At 37.8% G+C, this 17,868-nt stretch overlaps 3 protein-coding genes across 5 annotated transcripts; 2 read left to right on the top strand and 1 right to left on the bottom strand.

Annotated features, from left to right (window-relative positions):
- Positions 1 to 77: 77 nt before the first annotated feature.
- On the top strand, positions 78 to 3,945 carry LOC109002210 (annexin D3). Of its 2 annotated transcripts, none has more exons than XM_035685156.1 (6): positions 78 to 410; positions 940 to 1,085; positions 2,257 to 2,484; positions 2,741 to 2,953; positions 3,031 to 3,120; positions 3,629 to 3,945. In XM_035685156.1, exons 1-6 carry the CDS (start codon positions 305 to 307, stop codon positions 3,830 to 3,832), a joined length of 987 nt encoding a protein of 328 aa, XP_035541049.1. In that variant the 5' UTR covers positions 78 to 304; the 3' UTR covers positions 3,833 to 3,945. The 2 variants fall into 2 exon arrangements, with proteins under 2 accessions (XP_035541049.1, XP_035541050.1); XM_035685157.1 differs by having other exon boundaries at positions 79 to 380.
- A 256-nt stretch (positions 3,946 to 4,201) lies between these two features.
- Positions 4,202 to 10,622, bottom strand: LOC109002212 (integrator complex subunit 9). 2 transcript variants are annotated; one of them, XM_018979857.2, is made up of 12 exons: positions 10,178 to 10,622; positions 9,956 to 10,036; positions 9,474 to 9,845; positions 9,172 to 9,386; positions 8,197 to 8,520; positions 7,820 to 8,015; positions 7,572 to 7,664; positions 7,355 to 7,446; positions 6,519 to 6,636; positions 6,282 to 6,367; positions 5,539 to 5,590; positions 4,202 to 4,892 (listed from the first exon to the last, which is right to left on the bottom strand). In XM_018979857.2, the coding sequence occupies exons 2-12, from the start codon at positions 9,962 to 9,964 to the stop codon at positions 4,368 to 4,370; spliced, it is 2,082 nt and encodes a 693-aa protein (XP_018835402.2). In that variant the 5' UTR covers positions 9,965 to 10,036; positions 10,178 to 10,622; the 3' UTR covers positions 4,202 to 4,367. The 2 variants fall into 2 exon arrangements, with proteins under 2 accessions (XP_018835402.2, XP_035541048.1); XM_035685155.1 differs by having other exon boundaries at positions 9,956 to 10,031.
- Positions 10,623 to 12,364: 1,742 nt separating this feature from the next.
- On the top strand, positions 12,365 to 13,935 carry LOC108980236 (proline-rich protein 4-like). The gene is made up of 2 exons (XM_018951100.2): positions 12,365 to 12,589; positions 12,794 to 13,935. The coding sequence occupies exons 1-2, from the start codon at positions 12,499 to 12,501 to the stop codon at positions 13,732 to 13,734; spliced, it is 1,032 nt and encodes a 343-aa protein (XP_018806645.2). The 5' UTR covers positions 12,365 to 12,498; the 3' UTR covers positions 13,735 to 13,935.
- Positions 13,936 to 17,868: the final 3,933 nt, after the last annotated feature.

Raw genomic sequence — 17,868 nt, 5'->3', positions numbered from 1 at the left:
ATCATTCAACCCCCTAAATTTTTATAAAATCAAGAGGGTATTTTCGTCCATAAAAAGATGGACGAGAAGTTCTTTATTCCAGCGGGGTTTGAGCCTACGAGGAGGGAGGGAAACCAACTGATCATGGAAAGGAAAGAGAGCAATGAAGAACAAAACAAAGACAGCCAAAGAACAGACGTGCTCCGTTAGATAAACCCTCAGTCACATAGTATTTGTAGTACGAAGAAACTGAATCGTTTCCAATTGGTTTAGTTCACTGAATCTGATTTGCAGAGAAAAAAAGCTCTTGACGGATAAGGAAAAAATGGGTACGTTGAGAGTGCCAAAGGTGGTTCCTTCTGCAGACCAAGACTGTGAGCGACTCAAGAAAGCCTTCGATGGTGTGTCTCCGACTCGCTGTGTGTGTGGCAGTGAGTGCCATGATGTTCTTAATTCTTATGTTATTTCACTCTCGGGATTATTTTATTTTTCGCTTCAATATGCAATATATGTGATTATGTGTGTCTATTAATTCATTGCAGTAATCAGAGATGACTGGGACTGAAATACGATGATCTTCATCTCAATATCTCTGTTTTTATAATGTTGAATCTAATTTATGCATGATTATGGGATGACTGATGAAATTAATTCAAATCGACGTCTAAGCCTTAATCTCAACCAAATTAGAAGACTGAAATCGAATTATGATAATTTAATATTGATTATGGTGATTTTCCTCTCTATTCCTTGAATTTCTATCGAAGATTTTTTAGAATTTACCAAGTTATTATCTTTACACCAGTTCTTTTTCTATTTGTTTGTGGATTTCTTGTTTGTCCTTTCAAAGATATGGGGCAGCAGTAGTAAATTAAGGAGTTGCAAAATTCATCTGAAGTATCTTTTCATGAATGTTTTTGCAAATGGATTGCTTACCATGTTTGTCTTGCTATAATATAGGATGGGGGACGGACGAGAAGGCTGTAATACGGGTATTAGGGTGCAGGACTACAAGCCAAAGGAGGATAATTAAAGACAGATATCAGCAGCTTTACAATGAATCACTCATTGCGCGGCTCCATTCTGAACTTTCTGGCGATTTTGGAGTATGTCTCCTCTTTCCCATTATGTTCCTCGTTATCATAAAATAGGAGAAAAAGTTCCAGAAATCTAAAAGTTACCTAAATAATTAACCGAACATGAATTCTTCTTGTTGTTGGGTGCGGTGGTGATGGCATTATGTGCGTGCATGGTAGTGTTTTTTTTATGTAAATCGGATCTTAATTTTGTTAAAATGTCTTGAAGGGATCAACTTGTTTCTTGAATTTGATTTCCATTTACAGTTCCAATTGATAAATAATTTATTAACAAATATATATATATATATATATATATATATATGGACCAATCCAATCACTGCCAATACATGCTTTCATTTGTATTTTAAGAGAATACGGTGATAGATCATCTGGTTGTACTAACCAGTTTTCAGTTTAACTCAAATATCTGCATGGTTGACTTGTTTAAATGCCGAGAAGAAGAAAAAAAGACTTGTTCAAATGAAAAATAAATAAATAAAGGGTTGCTTTTCATCAGCAACTCATTTGGTTCTGAATTTTAATTAGAGATAATTGACAATGGCAGAGGATCTATTCTACAAAACTATGCTAATATCTTACTATATGGCTGTACTTCTGATCGTTATATGGGTTTTGCATCTAGACCAAAGTTTTAAAAATCGTTTCGTACCGGCAGGTACGGCCGATATTTGCCGTACCGGCCACTGGGCCGGTACAGATACTACCTGTATTTCGTACCGGCTTAAATACCGGCCGGTACCGGCCTTCATTTTTTTTTTTTTCTATTTTTTCAAACTACAAGTTCATTTTTTGACCTCCAATTTAGACTAAACTATTTATAATTTATATATATGGATGTATTTATATATAATTTATTCATATATAAACTATTATTTTAGAATATAATTATTATATATATTTATATATATAATTTATTCATATATCGACTATCCCGAAACGGTACACGAAACGGTATCGGTATCGAAATATTTCGTTCTAGTGCCTTGACCGGTACGCCATCCGGTACGGTATTCAAAACATTGATCTAGACAGGTTTCAAAATGGCCATTAAGGTCAACGGGTTATTTTGAATGACATTTTTGTTATAACAAGAGCATGCCATTCCATTAAGCTATTGCGCTCGCATTTGTAATTCCATATGTTTATATGTAACAATTCCGTCACCTGATGTTGATAGAAAGCAGTGATTTTGTGGACCCAAGATCCTCCAGAAAGGGATGCTAGACTGGCAAAGGATGCATTAAGGATAAAGAGGAAAGGAATCAAACACCTAGAAGTGATAGTTGAGGTAGCATGTGCATCATCTCCTCATCATCTGATGGCAGTCAGGCAGGCCTATTGTTCTCTTTTCGATTGCTCACTTGAAGAGGATATTGCCTCCACTGTTGATATGCCACTCGGAAAGGTAAGTGATATGAACCCAAGGCAACCTCAGTCATGCACATAAGAAGCAAACATTTGATGAAATTCATTGCATGAAACTTAATGAGCTCATGACCTGTTTCATGAAATCTGCCCATGGCATCATATTATAGGGCCTGTGTGACATCACAGTCTGTAGGCTAAAGTCAGTCCACTTAGCTTAGTGAAGTTCAATTTTCACGTGTGTATTCAATCGAAATTTGGAATATATTGATGGTTCATAACGTGGGTTTGTGCAGCTTCTAGCAAGTCTAGTGAGCTCCTACAGGTATGACAAAGAAGTGGTGGATATGTCAGTCGCGAAGTCGGAGTCAGCTACGTTACATGAAGCTATCAAAGCAAAGCAATTAGATTGTGATCAAGTTGCATGGATCCTCTGCACAAGGAATTTCTTTCAGCTCAGAGCAACTTTTGACTGTTACAAGCTAAACTATGGAAACCCCATTGACGTGGTCTATCTTGTTCATTAACTAATCAAAAACTATTTGTTGTTTTTTGTTTCAATATCATAACTGATGTTTCTTGACAGGATATTAAGGGCTGTGGGAATGGAGATTTAGAGTCTCTTTTGAAAATGGTAATTTGGTGCATTGACTCCCCTGAGAAGCATTTTGCAGAGGTAAATTCTTCCCTCCCAACCGAGGAATTTTGAGGCTGCAGATTCTTGAAAATGTTCTTCTGTGTCTATACACATCAGCTTAAAACCTGGCTTGAAATGTAAGACTAGAACCATTTTTTCCCTTTTCTTGTGCGAATCAAACAATACCGAGCTTGGATTTAAAACCTCGCTTCTTACCAAGCAAATTGGTAAGAATGATTCCAGTTTTTTCATGTTCATCTGGCCAAACTTTGCGGTTTCCTTGACAGATGGTCCAATTATCAGTTCCTACATTTAATACGAGAAAGTGAAAGTGAAGTTCCTTTCGGAAACTTCAGCATAACTTTTCTTCTTTAGTTGCCCATTTTACTTCTCTGAAACCTGGTTGTGCTCTACTTTTCTACGGAATCCCTTTAGGTTTTATTTTGAATATAGTCATCCAAGTGGAATGTTTTAGCATGATCTTTTGAACTGTTTTGGAACTAGCAGTTATCTTTAATACATTCTCCATTGCTTGAGATGTCACCAGGTAATCGGAAACTCGATTATTGGGCTGGGGACAGATGAAGATTCTCTAACAAGAGCAATCGTAAGTCGAGCTGAAATCGACACAATGAAAATCAGAGGGGAGTATTACAACATGTATAATAGCAGCCTTGACAATGCAGTTATTGGTGACACTTCAGGAGACTACAAAAATTTCTTGATGACTTTGCTTGGAGCAAAAATATGAATGATTCTACCTCTACACCACCTGCGTTTGTTTTTATTTCATTCATGACCTTGGATTGCTTATTGGCCTCATTGGAATAAAATTTGTGATGGGTGTGTTACCTGTGGATTAAAGTTGGTTTTTTTTTTTTTTCATTTAATGAGAATCTCTAAGTTTATTGTTTGTACATTACTTGGGAAGACTTTTTCCCAAATGGATATATGACTTGTCATGGCTGCAAATCCAGAGATTATTCAGGGTATTACTGTGAACACTTGGGAAATTGTTCATTCAATAGTTAGCATGATGAGTAATTTAAACTAATGGGAAATGAAGAATTTAAGTACTCATCTACTGTTCTAACAAATCACAACTATAGGTAAGAAACAGTAGGTAGAACATGTTATTATGGCATTTTACTGATGAACAAGCATTGAAAATTGAGTATCCTGTTCAATTTTTGTTTCCATTTTTTTTATCCCCCTCCCCTGCAACAGCCCAAATCCCAAGAAAGAAAAAGAAAAGAAAAGAAAAGAAAACTAACAATTCGGTTCTATTAAATGCCATCTAAAATGCTATCTATGGCTTCAAAAATGAGAGAGGCCAAATTCTCGTCGACAGCACTAATAACAGTACCTGTTTCACCCATTTCTATCAAAGCCTTCTTAGGATCATGGACATGTACCTTACAAGCTTTCTCCGATCCTTCAACACCCACGCCTTGTTCTACAGATGCATTAATGCCCATCTTTGATAAAATACTCAGAAGCGTTTCCAAATTAGGTGTGCCCCAGTGTAGAAGTGGCCTCCTTTTGGAGGAATTCAACTTCGATGGCTTATTTCCAGAGTGTAACCAGTGCTTGCCATGATCTACATGCAGCTCTCCCTTTAATCTTGTGATATTCATATTTTCGTGCTTCAAATTTCTCCACTGGAACTGGAAAGCCAAGTCCGTTGCAATTTCTAGTTCTGAACTGTCCTTCAAGCTTGGTATGATTAATGTTTTATTTTCAGAATAATGAAAGACACTGAATGGATTCACATTTGTAAATCTGACCTTCTGCCTCAAATCCTCCGGCAACTATGTAAAAGAGAACAGAAAATAAAGAACTGATTAGATTGATTAACAAATCCCATATCAAATTAAGAAAGTATAGTTTAGCCAAGTTGTGCACTTGTGATCTCAGATACTGATCTAAGGTTGAGAGTAAAGATTGTTTGGGTCAGAGGGTTGGATGGTTACGACTCAGAACAAAACATGGTGAGGATTCAGCTGGTCCTTTTGATTAGTTTTTGGTTGAAGACATTAGCCTTTGGAGGTGCCCAGGTTGCCGAAGTGGATGGTGCTGGAGAACAAGAAGGTGGTGAAGCCGAAGAGGATAAGGATTGAGTCCTTGTGGAGCTGCCAGCCATGTGCCGTGCCAGGGTAATCTAGGTCTTCTGCTGTTAGCAGCAGCTGATGCACTCAGGACCCACCTCCCTGCCACTGATACTGTTCCCCTCTCTCTCAATCACATTGTAAATTCATTGTTAGGCAATGGCTAGAGGTTAGGTGATAAGCACATGATCTCTAAATAGTTGCTTTCAATGTCCAATCAATTTGATGGAAGGATTGAGTGCAACATTTTGTTGTTTAGGGGAGAAATTGCAAATGATAAGCACCTGCCAGACATTGCAAATGACTGTATAGGTTATTAGGTAGACCATGATTAGAAGTGTAGGAGTACCAGTGTAATTTTTGGCTGCAATACATTCAGCAAAGGTAGAATTTTTGGCAATCTGCAAAAAGAATATACAAGTCAAAAAGCAAATTAAAATTGAAACCAACAGTTAGTTTCAGCAGTCAAGTTCTGCAGTGCAGGGGTGTAAGGCAATTTAAAAATCTTTTGGCCTTAAAATCTGAACAGTTTGCTAGGTGCAAACGAGTTGTATGGCTGTTCAAGATACAACCCTTTTTAACCTACAAACATCCGCTCAATGCCTCTCTTCACACATTACTCATGTTTGGTGGTGAAGGGCCAAACAATAAGATTCTTCCGCTAGAACATAACTTGTTAGAAAGGTATTATACTATTATTTAAATCTAATAGGGTATCTTAGTTGTATATGATGCTCATAGGAAAATCTCAGTATATTATTGTGCTTTCAGTTTTTACAAATTTCCATCAAGTACAAAATCAAATCGATGTAGTTAACAACAAAAGCAGTAGATCCAATAATTCTAGACTCCATTTAGAAGACCTGCCCAGGTGACACATAATTCAACAAGAATTACTATTTTTAAATATGTGTATGTAGACATATATATATCTCTCTCTCTCTATAAACACACACAACATGCACAGAAACAAGAACCGGGGGGGTGGTTGGTGAAATAGACAATAGGAGTTGAGCAGCTGAGTTTATCCTGGCTAAGTAATGTCAAATTCATCAACACATCACACATGTAGGGTAAAAAAGTAACCCTTACTTTATTCCAGAGAGAAATGAGCACTGAAGAACCTTCATTTCCATTGGCTGGAAAGGCAACAGCGCCCGCTGCACATCCTGTCCACTCTGCATATTGGCCATCCATTTTATGCTTATTAATAAATACATCCCAGTTATCACATATGGTAAAAATCAGTTGCACATACAATTGAGATGATTCAGTGAAATATAACTAGATAAACAAGCCAGCAAAATGATTTTTATAGTATATTAGCACCTCTAGAACAAGCAAGGAGTTTGGATCCCCCGACCAACGATGAAGCAAATGAACAACTGGACCAAGCCGTAGACACCAGTGAGGACAAAATACGATGCATGGTTCCTGCCAATTAGTTCTATCTGCAAAATGTCAGTTTCAAGTGTTGAACACTGATGACATACCATACAAGTTGGTAAGCAATGCCAAAGTCATCACATAGCAATGTTGAATGTTCCACAAAGGTAAATGCTAAGCCAAGAAGAGAAAACACCAAGATAAAATGAAAGAAAAAGGACAGGAGGCTGACTTTGGGGGAGGGGAGTGCGAGAGAGAAGTAAATTGTGCGCGTGCATGCGCATGAACACAGACACTCAAACCTCTTCAGCAGGACACGGGAATTTTCTCTAACCTTTGGGTTTTATTAGGGAAGACACTCTATTCCACACCTTTTTGATATAGAAAATAAGGTTTATGTGGGTTTTGTAATTTTATTGCACATTTCTGGCAATTGTATCCCCCTGAATATGACTCCTACAAGCATTATCACAACTCATTTCAGTTTATGGCCGTAAAAAGTTCCAAAGAAGCCTTGAGAATGACACCTGGGTCTTGGTTTCAAATAAGACTTAACAGCATAAGGAAATATCTCTGTTTAAATTCTTTACAAAGACATGAGGTTGGTGCAGTGCTACTTTTTAATAGGCTCAAGTTAATAGCATTGTAATTGAGCAGGGAACCATAACTTTGTAATTCAGGAGAAAAAAAAAAAAAAGAATCAAGTTCTTTTGATAAAAATCTTTCAAAGAGTCTCTATACCATGAACATTAAGAGAAAGAAAGGAGGCTGCATCTTACAAAAGTTTAGGTGAATGAACTGCGGGCAACACATGAAGCTTGTTATCTTTTATGAGCTTGACATGTGCAAATAAAGGCTCACCGGAGAAAAGCTGCAAAACCCCTCAAGAGAGTAAAATTAGAGCATGCCGGTTATCTGATTTCTAACCCTAGAATGTTGGGCGTCGACAAAAACACAACACAAGCTGCAATCAATAAGCGTAAAAATCTGTTTTACCTTTTCTTGCCGCTCTTTGCATAGCCATTCTGGAATGACATTGGTGTATGCCAAGAGTTCTTCAGCTACTGAAGAAATAACATATATAGGAACCTAGAAAACGATTAATAATCTGATTATAAAATAGGAAGCATTAATTGATCAAGTCAAGAAGCATGTCCACTAAAGTAATAAGCCAGGCTTTGACATAAGTTTTGCACATCCTTACTTCTCTTGATTTTTTTATAAGTATTAGAGTAAATGGCTACCTTCAGAGATGAAGATTCTAGTGAAGCTGATATCTGCTCCAAAAGTTGAATAAAAGTTCCAAGTCGGTTGATGGGAATAAGGACTGAACCACTGGCTTTAAGAGAATCTGTGGCACAGGAGCATAGATAATATAGTTTCTCCCTTTCTTCCAAATGCTCAGAAGTATTGAGTAAGGCTTTGGCAGACTCTTCCCAACTGTTATTTTCAGAGCTACGGAAGTTAATTAAAAAGGCAGAAAGTTTTGATATCAAAGTTAGCAACTGCAAATTTGTCAAAAGAAGGAAATTTAAAAATGTAAATAGCTAAAATACAGTGTCTAATGAAAAACATAGAACCCCTCAAGAAAACTGTCAAAACCAAGCAAAGAGATAAATACCTTAGAGTTGAGAAACTGTCAGTAGTTAGAAAAGAGTAACCATCCTCAACACCCTCCATGGTGTCCAGGGATGATAAATCTGAATATAATATGATATCTTTCCCTTGAAGAGCATGATAATCAAAACTCATCGCATGAGCAGGAACAAAGATAGAGCTTGAAATAAAAGCAATGTCTCTCTTCGGACCATTTATTGACCAATTACAAGTGCCTATTTCTAAACCAGAGCTGAATGCCTTTATGACCAATTTTCCATTATAGCAGACCTCTTCAGCATACCTTAGCGTCTGAACCTTCTGCAAGCAGTCCTTCACGTCAGCTGCACTGATAAATTCCACTTATTACATCATCAAACACAGGAATTTGCTATCTTGCCTTCAATGAAAGTTGAGAATAAGAAATGCACTGGTCTTATGGGAATGTCGACTTTGTTGTTTATTTATAATTTATACAGAAGACAGAGAAACTTGAAAACATCAAACTAGAAAAAGCAGCTGCTCCATGTCAACTGCATCATGGAAAGCATCCCTAGATACAGGATTGCCTGAAGGAAGGAAGATCCCAGATTTTATACTAATCACTCATGGAGCTCAAAACTAACAAGCAGGGTAATTCCCCAACTCGCCAATCAACATAGATATTGGACAAAAGACGCTATTGCACCACGAAATCATTAGGTCAACCTCTTCAATTGAATAGCACCATGAAACAGGTATTGCAATATGAAAAAAACTCAGTCCCAGAGAATTAAATTCATCCGAGAGTCTGAGGCTCCTTTCAGAATCAAATTTTGTTACCCTTCTTTAAAAGTTGACGGAAAAGTTCTTTGTTTAGATGAGTGCTTTGCTTAGCAAGGGCTTGGTAATAGACAATGAGATATAAAAAACTAGTTCAAGAAAGATGCAAAGCCAGTATGCCACTAAACATTTCAATCAACAAACAGCTCCATAGACTATCAAATAAAACATCAGTTACCTGTACAAGGGCATCCAACCACCCAGCTCAGCCCCATCTTTGCCTAAAACTACTTCTCTCAATGCAGATGGCTGCAGGTCAAGCTCTTCCTGCTCCATCCAGCGAGGGAAAGTAGATCCCTCAGGTCCATAAAACTGCCTGAACTCCATATGCATTGAAACAAGATCATCCATCATAAGCTGCCCAAGTCTAGCGGTTACTTCAGTCACATATATCTGGCAAAGTTACCAACCAAAATTGATGCGATCATATCTACAATATTTTTTAAGGCTAAACTAATATCATAGCTGAATTCTTCATACCTTAGCAGAAAATCCCTTCATTCGAGTAAGGAATGGTAATCCTAGCATTCCCATTGGGCTCGAAATCAACACAACATCAATGAAAGACACATTCCAAAGGTGCAAATACTTAACAATTTTGTACCAAGGCACTGCACAGATCAAATCATTTGCATCGAGGGGCTTTCCAATTTTCTGCCTCTTCCAAGTCACACAATCCGAATCCAAATCAGAATCCTTTTCATCTACCACATCACGATAACCGATGGGAACAGGAGAAAAGATTGTAAGAGCTGAAAGGTCCAGCGGGCAATCAAACAAGATCCTAAACCCGCATACATTGAGTATGTGGCATGGTGGGAAATGGAAACCCCCACCTTTGCTCAAACATGTCTGCATAAAATGAAGCTTATCAATCCCCTAAACAATATTTTACATGCACATATTCATACAGAGGTATTTATGTATGCAAATTAAAGGTAACTACGCAGAAAGAAACTTACAAATTTCATGGAGATGAAAAGCACGAAAATTTGTCGCTGTAAATACGGCAGACCCTTAACTTCACCCACAAAGATCCTATCCTTCAAAATAAATAAAACCCATTAGTTGAAAAAAACCCAACGAACACATTACACTGGGTTGAGGTAGCTTATACATTTGATCAAACACATTAACTACAAAAGAGAGAGAGGGAGGGAATGTAGGAAAGATTGAAGAAATACCGGGTTGATACGAGAGGTCAAGAAAATACATGGGTGGTCATCATCTTCAACGACAACGCCTCTACCTTCTTTAAATCAAGTCTCATTCATTTGCAAGCCAGTGAGCATGGTTCGCTGAATAAAAAATGCTTCAATCGCCAGGTGGTGGGGGGTGGAGAAGCAAGAAACAGAGAGAGAATTTCGAGTTTAAAATGAGAAAAAACGAACTCTATAATGTTTCAGAATTAATTGGAAAGCAATACAGACAGATTTGGTTTAAACATATGTATATATTTTTTTTTTGAAGAGAAAACATATGTATATTAAACGTATTGAAAAGAACACATATTTTCATTAGGAATAAAGAGTATTCCAAATCCTTAGAGCAGCCACTGTGCAGCTGCATCAGGCGCACACATTATATGTCCGAAACGGTGCGTTTCGTTTAGAGAGACGAGATGAGAGAGAGAGCCGCCGGAGAGAGAGAGATGATGAGAGAGAGGGGATGAGAGACAGCTGATGGTGGTGCGTTTTGCATTAAAAAAAAAATAATACGCGCGGGGTTATGGAAATGTAGGACTTGTCTGCGCCTGTTTAGCAGATTGGGTCACGAATTGGGCTGCCATTTTTATTGGGCCACCGAGGGTTCAGTTTTCGCATATTTTATATAAAAATAAATAAAAATCACTGTTAAAAAATATTTTTTTTTAATATGAGTTTCAAATTTTTATATATATATTTTAAAATAAATATGCAAAAATTAAAAATTCCAAGACTGAACTATCAAAATTATTCATATACAAAATAAAGTATTTTATATCTTTTATGAAATTCGAAATCCCTCAGGGTGAATTTGCTTTATAAGAGGTATACATATGTTCAACACGTATTTATGTTGTCATTTTATTTTCTTATTTTATTTATTTTTTCTTGTGAGCTCTTGATACCAGAATTTGTGGCATATAGTGCATTTATAGGCTCGAGTCCTAACCCAATCAACTCCATCTATTCAGAAGTGCCCTACTGACACTATAAGAAAATGACTTTATTGCGGCGATTTTTGGTCTACTGCAATAAATGTCGCCGCAATAAGTCATTATTTACGGCGATAGGTTTGGTCGACGCGGCTTCCAACCGGTGCCTATTATTGTCATTTTTTTGCGGCGATTTTATGATTTTTTACGGCGAAAATTTTCGCCGTAAAAAAGATTTTTACTTTTACAGCGATTTTAACGTTAATTACGGCGAATTAAACCGCCGCAAAATCCCAAAATCTTTTGCCGACGCATAAGTTCGCTGCAAATCTGATTTTAATGTCTTCTGCCGACGCATAAGTTCACTGCGAATCTGATTTTAATGGAAACGCGCCAATACCTCCATCGATTTTCAGACTTCCCCCCAAATCCCGATTTCCTTCGTCCCCATAATCTTCATTGGTACTTGAATTTCAAAACGTTAATCATCTCCTCTACAATACTTGGGTATTTTTATTATTAAATAGTGAATTGAGATGAGATAAGTTGAATTGAATAAAATATTATTAGAATATTATTAAAAAAAATTTAATATTATTATTGTTTTGAGAATTGAAAAGTTAAATTATTTATTATATTTTATATGAAAATTTTAAAAAATTATAATAATGAAATGAAATGAAATATTTTACTATTAAATGAAGGCAGCCTAGTTTGCTTTCAAGACTAAAATTTAAAACTTTAAAAATTTCTCATTTCATCATTATAATTTTTTTAAATTTTCACGTAAAATAAAATAAATAATTTAACTTTTTCAAATCTTAAAATAAAAATAATATTAAAATATATATTATAATAATATATTATTTAATTATTTAATTTAATTTTCATCTCATCTCGATATCATATCATTATTGTATACTGTAAGTAGATCCTGTTTATCCTTGTGCAGTCTGTTTTTTTTTGTTCATCTGCATTTGATTCTACTGCATTAAATGATGGGTTCTACGTACATGCTGTGTGGAGAAATCATTGTCCAATCTTACTGTATGTAGACCAGGTACTGTATGAAAATTGAAAGCCGCAAAAATACAACCAAAACTGGAAAACGGTTGGGGGGAGCTCATCAATGATGATAGTGGCGTCTGAGCGGCAAATCCGGTGGGCAGGTTACTACTTTTCATCCCCAAACTTCATACTACAAAAGCCGCTATTTAGTGCAGGGTAAGTGCACCGCTTAAACAGCTTCACCATGCTCACGATTATATAAGAGAGAGACCTCTGAAACTCAATGACACCCAGACATTGAAGCAGATTGCAAATTAACTTTTGCAGGTTAAACCCAAAAGGCCATCATCAGGGTTCACTATGAGGACGAAATCCTCATGGCCAGGGGCTCTTCTAGCCTTCTGGGTGTGCTTGTTTGCTTTGAGCTGCCATGCCCAGGCCACCTCAACAGGTACCTTCTTCTTTCTGTAACACATGCGTCAAGGACGTACAGCTTGATCAGCTATTAATTATATATTTAAGTTGCTTCCTTTTGATGCTTTGACTTTATTTGCAGATACTTAAGATGCTCAGTTGTCGAGTGTATTATGGTTTAATAGACATCATCTGCTTTTATAATCCTTGCATATGATGATCTTGTGCATTTTTTGTGCAGAACTTGGTGTCAACAGTGACGGAAAGCCTCAGAATGTAGAACACAAAGTGGCTGCAGATCTCCACCAAGAAGAAGAGAAATTCAAGAAACCTTTTCTACCACATCCACCAATTTATAAGAAACCATTCCCACCATTTAAGAAACCATTCCCACCGTTTAAGAAACCGTATTTTAAGAAGTTACATCCACACCCACTTCCAACTTTCAAAAAGCCTCTTCCACCAAAATTTCCATTTGTTAAGAAACCATTTCTGCCACCAATTTCTGGTTTCAAGAAACCACTTCCGCCACCAATTCCATTTTTTAAGAAACCACTTCCGCCGCCATTTCCAATTTTTAAGAAGCCATTACCACCATCAATTCCTATTTTCAAGAAGCCATTACTGCCACCAGTTCCAATTATCAAGAAGCCATTACCACCACCAATTCCTATTTTCAAGAAGCCTTTTCCACCAAAAATTCCTATTTTCAAAAAGCCATTGCCGCCACCAATTCCAATTATCAAGAAGCCGCTTCCTCCAAAAATTCCAATTTTCAAGAAGCCATTGCCGCCACCAATTCCAGTTTTTAAGAAGCCATTTCCTCCGAAAATTCCAATCTTTAAGAAGCCACTCCCACCACCAATACCCATTTTCAAGAAGCCGCTTCCTCCGAAAATTCCAATATTTAAGAAACCACTTCCACCACCGATTCCAGTGTTTAAGAAACCATTACTTCCACCATTTCCTGTCATCAAGAAACCACTTCCACCACCAATTCCGATATTTAAGAAACCTTTTTTCAAGAAGCCTTTGCCTCCAATTCCAGTTTTCGAAAAACCGCTTCCTCCGCATATACCCATTTTCAAGAAGCCTCTTCCCCATCCATTTCCAATCCCCAAGAAGCCACTCCTACCCCCTTTTCCAATTGACAAGCCAATCTTCAAGAAACCCATTCCTTAGAATAATTATTGATCTGGTATCAGTGTAGCTCTAGTACTGCAATAAAGTGAAGACAATGAAGAGAGGGAAGAGTGAATGATTATTAATGTTAATGATTTATATATATTCAAAATGTTATGATCCTGCAGGAAGTTGTAACTATTTATATTTAATACAAAGCTCCTTTGGACGACTAAAAAACGTCAATTATGACGACCAAAATGGCCAGGACTTTCATTTTTTTTTTCGCAAGTAATCATTATTGACACTCGCTGGGCCAAAAACTTTCCCTATCACTCATATTTTCTGACTTAGAGGTAAGCAGAAAATTTTCATGGGAGCTATTGATCTAACGTTTTGGGATGTTATTAACTCGATGCAAAGCGCTAGCAAAAATCATAGATCTAACTAATACTTTTGCATCGACCACAATGGATGTGGGATCGCTTTAATCATGCATTCGTGGAAGTCCAATGCATGTTATATCTACAAAGAAATCTTCTTTGTGATGAAGCGACGTTTCTCTTCTTTTTCTCGTGCTTAACGCTTATTAGGACTTGCGTGCATGCGCTAAAATTAACTGGCAAACCGCAAACGGCCCTACAGATATTCTACTTAGCTTACTTCCCCGGAACCCTTTTTCTTTGAAAAACTGGTGTGTGTGTGTGTATCTATAATATATATATATATATATATATATTTATATTTATATAAAATATATATATTCCTTTGAAAATGAAAAGCTGGTATAAAAGATACTAGAATTGAACTATAAACTTGAATATTTTTCAAGGGCGGTGCTGGTGCAGGCAGGTACAAAACTAGCTAGCCGGCCTTTGCACAAATAAAGGTAACTGCGCAGTTGACATTAGAGTAAGCAAGCATATGGGGCGGGAAATCTCTTTGAAAGGCTAATCAACCGAGTAAATGCGCGGCTCATGCATGGTAGGTACGTACGTAAGGGCAACTTCTCTCTCTTTCTGTGTCTTCAAGTTCCCACCGCGCGCGTATATGCGTGCATAATGCTAGGCGGAAGTTGTTGGCCTGATTTTATTTTGTTTCCTTTTTCCACTTCTCATCGCTTTCCTACAATATCTAATTGACATTTGAAAGAGCTAGCACGTACGAATGAATAAATGTAACTCAATCATGCATGCAGCTTTACACCGTGTTATGAGGTGTTCTTTCTTGTTTCTCTCTCAAATTTATTGAAAGATTCCGTGCATTCGGCCAAAGGACCACCTCTCATGTAACTAGTTCAACTCTTCCTCTCAACCATTCGATGGGGCCGCTTAACTTTCAAAAAAGAAGAAACAAATATTATCAACCTTGATCTGTAAGACTTTTTTTTTTTTTAAAAGAGCCGGTAGCCACACACATAGCAGCCCCGTCTCAAGTTTATTAATAAATCACCCTCACTTATGGCGGAGGAATACCGTGGTTACATCAATACACTTGAGGGTTTACAAAGATAAACACTAGGAACTAACCCAAAACCAAGTGTCAAAACCAATCAAGAAAGCCATAAAGCAACTTCTAACAAGCCTAAGGTAGTGAAAACCAGGACAAAACCAAAAAGCCCAACTCCTGCAAAAAAGAAGCGAAATCATAATAAAATAATAACCTCAGAGAAAGAAAGGAAAGCGTACCAGGGACTACGAGATGCGCAAATAAGGGAGGCCAATTTTGTCCATACGAAGAAGACCACGAAGCTGGCTGGTAAGATCGTCGTTAAAAGACCTCAGCTCCCCTTTTGGCTAAATAGTCAGCCACCGCATTACCTTCACGAAAAACATGGGTCAAACGATACTCCAGACGGTCCAAGAAACCCTGCAACTCCTCCCAGAAATCTTCTAAGTACCAGATGTTACAAGTTCCCTTAGTAACCCAGCTGACAATCAAAAGAGAGTCCACTTCAATTTCAATCCTACGAAAACCTAACTGATAACACCTCCTGACCCCTTCCAGCAGGCTTCTCAGCTCAGCAAAATTATTAGACCCCTGACCCAAGAAGACCGAATAAGCAGCCTGAAGCCTACCAAAATTATCCCGAATAACCCCCCCAGCACCAGCCGGCCCAGGATTCCCTAAGCTACTACCATCAGAGTTCAGTTTCATCCAATCCGGAGGAGGCCTAAGCCACCTCACCACCCGAATTTGCCTAGGCTTCTGAGGTAAGACCGGGATATCCAATCTCTGCAAAATAGCGACATCATGGGAAGAAATCCTCGAAACTCTCATAACTAAAGAAATAATCTGACGAATCCATATCTTGATAACATGCCAAATCGTCTGAACTGAGTCCACCCTATCCTCAAAACGGGCTTTACAACGCCTATCCCAAATTTTCCAAGAGACAATATAAGGAATAATACCAAAGATAATCCTAAGTTGAGAAGATTTACCAGCACGGCGGAACCAAAAATTAATTTGTTCCTTCCACGTTAGGAAAACACCCATATGAACACCTAAGTGATTTGCCGCCAGACGCCAGATTTGTCTGGCAAAATCACCAGTACAAAGCACGTGGTTCAAGTCTTCCATATGACCCCTGGCACAACAATTACATTTAGAAACAGAAGGAATGCCAATATTCTTTATCTTCTCATCCACACTCAAACCGTTATGTAAAGCCTTCCACATCATAACCGAAATTTTCTTGGGAAGATTAGGATGCCAAATCCAGTGGCCCAAGGTAACGAATGAGCTCTAACCCTGATACAATCCCAAACACTCTTAGTAGTGAAATCACCGTTATTATTATTCGCCCATATAAGAACATCCTGACCATCCTTCCTCGTGGCTAAAAATTGGTACAACTCAAGAGCTTTTTGTTGACCCACAGCTCTTTCCAAAAGAGGAATATCCCACCCATTTTCAATTCGACAATCTTTAATTTTAAGCAAAGGAAGTTCAAGAACAGGATAATGAACACTAATAGGACCCCCATCCAACCAATTATCATGCCAGAAAGAAACATTACCCTCTTTCACCAAACACTTAGAATGATTTAGGACTTCCGGAATACAACGCACAATAGCTTTCCAAAAAAGAGTACCTTTATTGGGACTCAAAAGGGATAAGTGATTACCTTTGACATACTTACCTTTAAAAAAATCAGCCCATAAGGACTGTCCTCTCATAAGGTGCCAAGCAAATTTCATATGAAGAGCCCTCTGAACATCCCCAAAATCCCGAATACCCAAACCTCATTCCTCAGTAGGATAACAGATATGATTCCAGGCAACCCACTTCCTCTTACCTTTACCTTCAGAATCACCCCAGAAAAAGGAACTCATAATCCTATTCAAAGCCTTAAAGACCCCACTAGGAACAGGTAAAACCGCTAGAAGGTGAGTGGCCATACTCGATAAAATATGACGTAAAAGAATCACACGACCACCAGCTGAAAGCAATTTCATCTTCCACCCTGCAATCTTCTTCCCAAATTTCCCAATCAACTCACCAAAATCACAAACCTTCAGACCACCCACCACAATAGGAACCCCCAAATATTTAAAAGGAAAAGACCCCTCAGAGAAACCAGTCAATTGAAGAAGGGAGGACTTTCTATGAGCAGAGATCTTGTTCGAGAAAAAAATGGCACTTTTACTTTTGTTAAGGATCTGACCCGACCATAGCTCGTAAAGATGTAAGACCTCCATCAAACCTCTCATGGACTTCATCCCCCCATTAGAAAAAATAACAATATCATCTGCATACATAAGATGAGAGATAAGGGGAGTACCTCTAGCTTGAGTAAACCGACCAATTTTACCAATATCAAAGGCCTTCTTCAACATACGGGATAAGACCTCTTGCATAATGACAAAAAGATAGGGCGAAAGCGGATCACCTTGCCTCAAGCCACGCTCACCTTTGAAAAATCCCATAGAAGTACCATTCATCATAATAGAGTACCAGGGCGAAGAGATGCATAACTTAATCAGGGCGCAAAACTGAGGAGAAAAACCAAAAGCAGCCAGAACATGAATAAGAGAATTCCAATTCACTCTATCATAAGCCTTAGACATATCCAATTTGACCAAAACATTACCCCCATTAGATTTTTTATTAATCGAATGGACCATTTCCTGAGTGATACTGATATTCTCAAAAATACTACGACCAGGAATGAAGGCCACCTGTTCCTGA

The sequence above is a fragment of the Juglans regia genome, chromosome 14, assembly GCF_001411555.2.
Source record: "Juglans regia cultivar Chandler chromosome 14, Walnut 2.0, whole genome shotgun sequence".
NCBI lineage: Eukaryota > Viridiplantae > Streptophyta > Magnoliopsida > Fagales > Juglandaceae > Juglans > Juglans regia.
This window is presented reverse-complemented; position numbering and strand designations above follow the sequence as displayed.

What these genes read in the sequence shown, in the direction of transcription:
- LOC108980236 (XM_018951100.2), top strand. Translation starts at nt 12,499, where the DNA reads ATGAGGACGAAATCCTCATGGCCAGGGGCTCTTCTAGCCTTCTGGGTG. An exon ending in TGCCCAGGCCACCTCAACAG is followed by an intron (nt 12,590 to 12,793) that starts GTACCTTCTTCT and finishes TTTTTTGTGCAG; the next exon opens with AACTTGGTGTCAACAGTGAC.
- LOC109002210 (XM_035685156.1), top strand. Translation starts at nt 305, where the DNA reads ATGGGTACGTTGAGAGTGCCAAAGGTGGTTCCTTCTGCAGACCAAGAC. An exon ending in AACTTTCTGGCGATTTTGGA is followed by an intron (nt 1,086 to 2,256) that starts GTATGTCTCCTC and finishes TGATGTTGATAG; the next exon opens with AAAGCAGTGATTTTGTGGAC. An exon ending in ATGGAAACCCCATTGACGTG is followed by an intron (nt 2,954 to 3,030) that starts GTCTATCTTGTT and finishes GTTTCTTGACAG; the next exon opens with GATATTAAGGGCTGTGGGAA.
- LOC109002212 (XM_018979857.2), bottom strand. An exon ending in TGAAGGGATTTTCTGCTAAG is followed by an intron (nt 9,387 to 9,473) that starts GTATGAAGAATT and finishes TAACTTTGCCAG; the next exon opens with ATATATGTGACTGAAGTAAC. An exon ending in GGTTGGATGCCCTTGTACAG is followed by an intron (nt 8,521 to 9,171) that starts GTAACTGATGTT and finishes GGAATTTATCAG; the next exon opens with TGCAGCTGACGTGAAGGACT.